Source organism: Arachis duranensis, chromosome 6 (genome assembly GCF_000817695.3).
Source record: "Arachis duranensis cultivar V14167 chromosome 6, aradu.V14167.gnm2.J7QH, whole genome shotgun sequence".
In the NCBI taxonomy this organism is placed as follows: domain Eukaryota; kingdom Viridiplantae; phylum Streptophyta; class Magnoliopsida; order Fabales; family Fabaceae; genus Arachis; species Arachis duranensis.
Genome location: NC_029777.3, coordinates 12,366,388 through 12,371,178, shown reverse-complemented (window position 1 = coordinate 12,371,178; position 4,791 = coordinate 12,366,388). Strand labels below are relative to the sequence as shown.

Sequence of the window (4,791 nt, the reverse complement as noted above, 5' to 3'; positions counted from 1 at the left end):
CCCTCGCCGCCGGTGCCTCCGATGTCACCCTCTCCAAACCAACTGCAATAATAACAAACTCGTTAGCAAAGAAAAAAAAAAAACAGTACTCAAAACTAGAAAACGGAAAGAAAGAGGGAAGGAAAGTTTTGCGTACGTGCATCGTTGAGCCATGGAATTCGAAGGTGTGAAGATGGGTGTTGGGAGCGAAGAACCGGCGTTGAAGGGAGAAGGTCGAGCTGAACTGGCGGATCTGAGGATCCTCTTCTGTCTTCCTCAGAGGATTTTCCGGCGGAGGAAGCAGCAGCACCAAGTACTATGCAGAAACCCACTGGATCCTTGTTATTAGGTAGTTTGGGAGTGTTGTCAAGCAAAGTGAAGGACTTAGGTGCTTCCCCTAAGCTCAAAGCAAGCTCCATGTGTTGTTGTTCAAAGGTTGAGAGTAGAGGAAGACAAGGTTTTATGGAGCTGAAAGAGAAAGAAAAGGCTTTCTTTTTCTATCAGCGTGGTGGTGCCAGTTATTTCAAGAGCATGGAGCAAAGAGAGTAGAGTAGTTTATAGACTTTGAAGGAGCCAAATGCTATTGCTGCTATTACTATTATATATATATATATATATATTAAATTTTTTGTATATTAAATTGCGGTGTGATGAAGCAATTTGGCATAGCCTCTCCACACTGGAAAAATGAAATGGAATGAAAGGAGCAAGGGTAGTATAGTGTATAGGGTGGTGGCTTTTTATTTATATATATAATATTTTTTAAGTTAGTGTGGCGTTGCGTGGAGTAGTAAAGATTGACCGACAAATCCAGGTTGACAAACACACGTGAATGTATTTAAAATATTACTCAACGGAACCCTTGTCAATACGAAATAAAGTAAGGCCCTCATACCATGCTTTACTTACTATTTATTTATTTAATCATTCTCTTCTCTTATACATACATATAACATACATACATTCCCATTCCATATTCCTCACCTGCTGTCATGTGATCCTCATCATGTTTTTGCTTGCCGCATAAATCATAATACTATTTTCACCTTAACTCTTTTTCTTTTTTCTTTTTGTTTTATGTTTGATTTTGTTAGAAAATCAATTGTTTTTAAATTAATAATTATCTAATAAAATTGAGAAATACTGATGATTGAAAATAAATTTGAATTATTATTTTTTTGTTGTTGAAAAGAAAATAAAATGAAAAAATAAATATAAATTGAGTATTAGCTAACAAATTAAAATTAGGTCATTATATTTTTTATAAATATTATTTAAAATAGTGCGAGATAAAAAATGTGTATTTAGATTGAAGTTTGTAAATATATACGAGTATTTATTAACTAGTTTAACATTCAAATTTTGATATAATATATTAAATATAATCATTTATGTCTTTTTGTAAGCTTTAAGGGAAATGATTCATAATATAATATAAAAATTTAAAATTCAATTTTAATATGTAAAAACTAAACCTTATAAGGATGTGGATACTTTTTTCTGGAGGTTTCGGCTATCATCCTATCATCAAAGACAAAACCGTAAAACCTATAGACAAAAAAAAAATCGTGAGACTTTGTGTGCCAAAGCGAACAATATCATACTAGCATATATAGATATATATTATTTAATTTATTTTAAATATATTTTATATATTACAATATATTTTTTATATATATGACTAATTCAATAACTGATTTTTAGTTTACGCATTACATGGCTATATATTTGTTACAAAATAGAGACATTTTGATGAGTTGCCGTATTTGTATGTCAAATATATTTTGGACACATATTTATTGATATTCGTTCAATACGCGTGTTTGTCGTGTCCAACTGTATCTTAATAAAAAATAAATTATTTTTAAATATGTTTAGACACACTTAAATATTATCACGTATCAGTGTATCTAATTTTATTCTTAATATATATTCTTAAAATAAATTTAGAAAGAGTACATATTATTATTTATTAAAATAAAAAATATTTTAAAAATTTTATATAATTAAAATAAAATATTAAAAATAAATTTTTATTTTAATATCAATAAAATATCAAAATATCATTATTAATTTTTTAAAAATACATCACATTTATATATATCCTTATTTTATAAAATTTAAAATTCATATGTTAGCATATTTCATATCACGTCGTGTCTATGTATTATATTGAAAAAAATTAAAATTTTTTACTAGTAATGATTCTATTAATTTATTTTTAAGATACGTATTGATGAAATCTTATATAATAAACGAAAAAAGAAAAGGAAATATAAGGGGGGCGGTGTTTTGAAAGCGAGTTTAATGCAGGAAATTAAAGGAAGACTGAACCCTAAAAGTTGAAAAGTAATGAATGCGTTTGCGTGGTTACTGAGGAGAAGAGAAGAGAAGAAAATTGGAATTGATTTTATTATTAATTGAAGAGTTTCCACCAAACAAAGTCCAAATAGCGTCATGATGACTAATGAGGAAAACGAAATGTCATCCGAGAGACATGGCTGAGATTATAACCTGCTTCTCTTGTCTTATTCACTATTCCCACTATTCCCTTTCCTCTCCTTTCCTCTTGTTCCCTCCCCCTAATTCCCTTATTACTTATTCAAAATATATCATCATATATAAATTACACATAAGAAGCATTAATTATATATATATATATATATTTTGATATTGTTCAATTATATTATATATACATTAAAATCAGTCACTAATATAAAATATAAATTTATTTTTTATGTATTTATAATATAAAATATTTTATACCGTCATGTAACTATATTTCTTTTATGCAGTTAATATAAAAGATAATTAATTTTATTGATGAGATATTATTTAATTGAATGCATGTATAAAATTATTTTATATTAACAATATATTGAAATTAAATTCTATAAAATGTATATTAAATACAAAATAGTATTAAAAATGAACTAAACAATATATGTATTTTGATACTGGGACGTTGTTTATAGTAACATAGTTTAGATTCACTAATCTTGGCGAGATTAGCAACAAGTCTAAAAAAAATAAGTACATAGCTTATTTAATATTTAAATCAACTTCAACTCTATTTCATAAATAAAAAATATATAGATTATTTATACTAATAGAAGAAAGAAAATCCTTCATAACTTAGACGATATGAGACTAATATATAATACAAAGTTTATTATTTAAAATAACATGGGACTTACATTCTCTTATTACAATTAATTAATATAATTAATCTACTAACTCTACTTGCTCACGCATCATATTATATATAAATATATAAGAACTAATTTTAATAGTTAATTTTAATGTACAAATAATATTTTTAGTACTATCTTATGATTATTTTTAGTTGATCCACGAGAGCTTGTTAGAGTTTTGAAAGCTTTAATTAATGTGAACTCTGAACTGCACCTGGTTGCATTTTTCTGATATTTTGAAAGACAGAGGATGAATGAGGGTTCCGTTTACAGTTTAGCTTTTTGTTTTTGTTTGCAACTTTGGTTCTGAATGTTGATTTGGCTCTTCCAATTGAATTGAATTAAGCCGAAAAGGTGTCGCAGTTTCCAAGCTAAAAAGGTGGATTGATTAAAAGCGAGAGGCTAATTGAAATGAAATGACACATGACTCTGCTCGTAGCTTCCACCATGACCACTACCTATACTTTTACTACTTGCTTGCTTACATTGCCAATCAGATTCAGTTTAGTGTGTGGTTCCACCCTTTCTTGTTCCCACACCACCTACCTATTCTTCAAACCTATATCCATACTTTATTATCTATAATCAATTCTTTTAAACAAAGTATCTTTCTTTGATTTGTTATGAATCAGTTTCTTAAGCAGGTTAAGGTTATCTAAAAACTGAAAGGGTTTAGTTAAGATGTGTTCTAAGAGTGTATAATAAGTTTATCATTAATAAAAAAATTTAAATATTTTTATTTAATAAATATAAAATAAATACATTAAAAATTTGAATTTTTATATTTTTAATAATTTTTTTTTATTTTGTAATTTTAACATGCCTACCCTTTTAAATTTAACAGTAGATTCATAATCCACAAGAGATGTATACTTGTCCAATCAAAGTATACACTATACAGTCACAGAAACTGCGAACCCAAAAAATTTAATTGTGGATTGAATTTTGTTTTAAACGTATTTGTTTGGTTTAATTATTCTGTTGGTCCTATAGTTTCGTGAAATTTTCAATTAGGTCCCTATACTTTTTTTCTTTTTAATTGGGTCCCTGCACTAATTTTTTTTAATTAAGTCCCTCTTAGTAGTAATTATCTTAATTTTATAGGGACCCAACTAAAAAATAAAGAATTGGTATAGGGACCTAAATAAAAGAAAAAAAAAGTGTAGGGACCCAATTAAAAAAAATTTGGTACAAGGACTCAATTAAAAGGAAAAAAAGTATAGGGACCTAATTGAAAATTCCGCGAAACTATAGGGACCAACAGCGTAATTAAACCTTTTTTTTTAGAAATAATAATTTTTTATTTGTTATTTTTAAAAACTACAATCAAACAATGATAAGATGTTAAGAATTTATTATTATTTTTTATATTGAGAAGTGATATGATAGTATTGAATTTTCGCTTTCTTTTTAGTAATTTTTTATTTTAAGGTAATTTTAGATAATAACATCTAGATAATCCTTAGTTTTTAATTTTATCTTTTTTAATAATTTTTTATTTTAATATAATTTTAAATAATATTATCTAAATAATATTTATTTTTTCACAATCGTGTTTGACAAAAAATATTAAACACAAACTACATTCAATTTTAATCAAAATTAATTTTACAAAAAT

The 4,791-nt window shown here is 26.5% G+C and overlaps 1 protein-coding gene across 1 annotated transcript; it reads right to left on the bottom strand.

The window, feature by feature from the left end:
* Position 1: 1 nt before the first annotated feature.
* Positions 2-633, bottom strand: LOC107492760 (uncharacterized; the record flags this gene model as incomplete). The annotated part of the gene is made up of 2 exons (XM_016113817.3): positions 137-633; positions 2-42 (listed from the first exon to the last, which is right to left on the bottom strand). Coding segments are annotated over exons 1-2 (303 nt in total), but the record flags the coding sequence as incomplete, so codon positions are not given.
* Between the last annotated feature and the right edge of the window lie 4,158 nt (positions 634-4,791).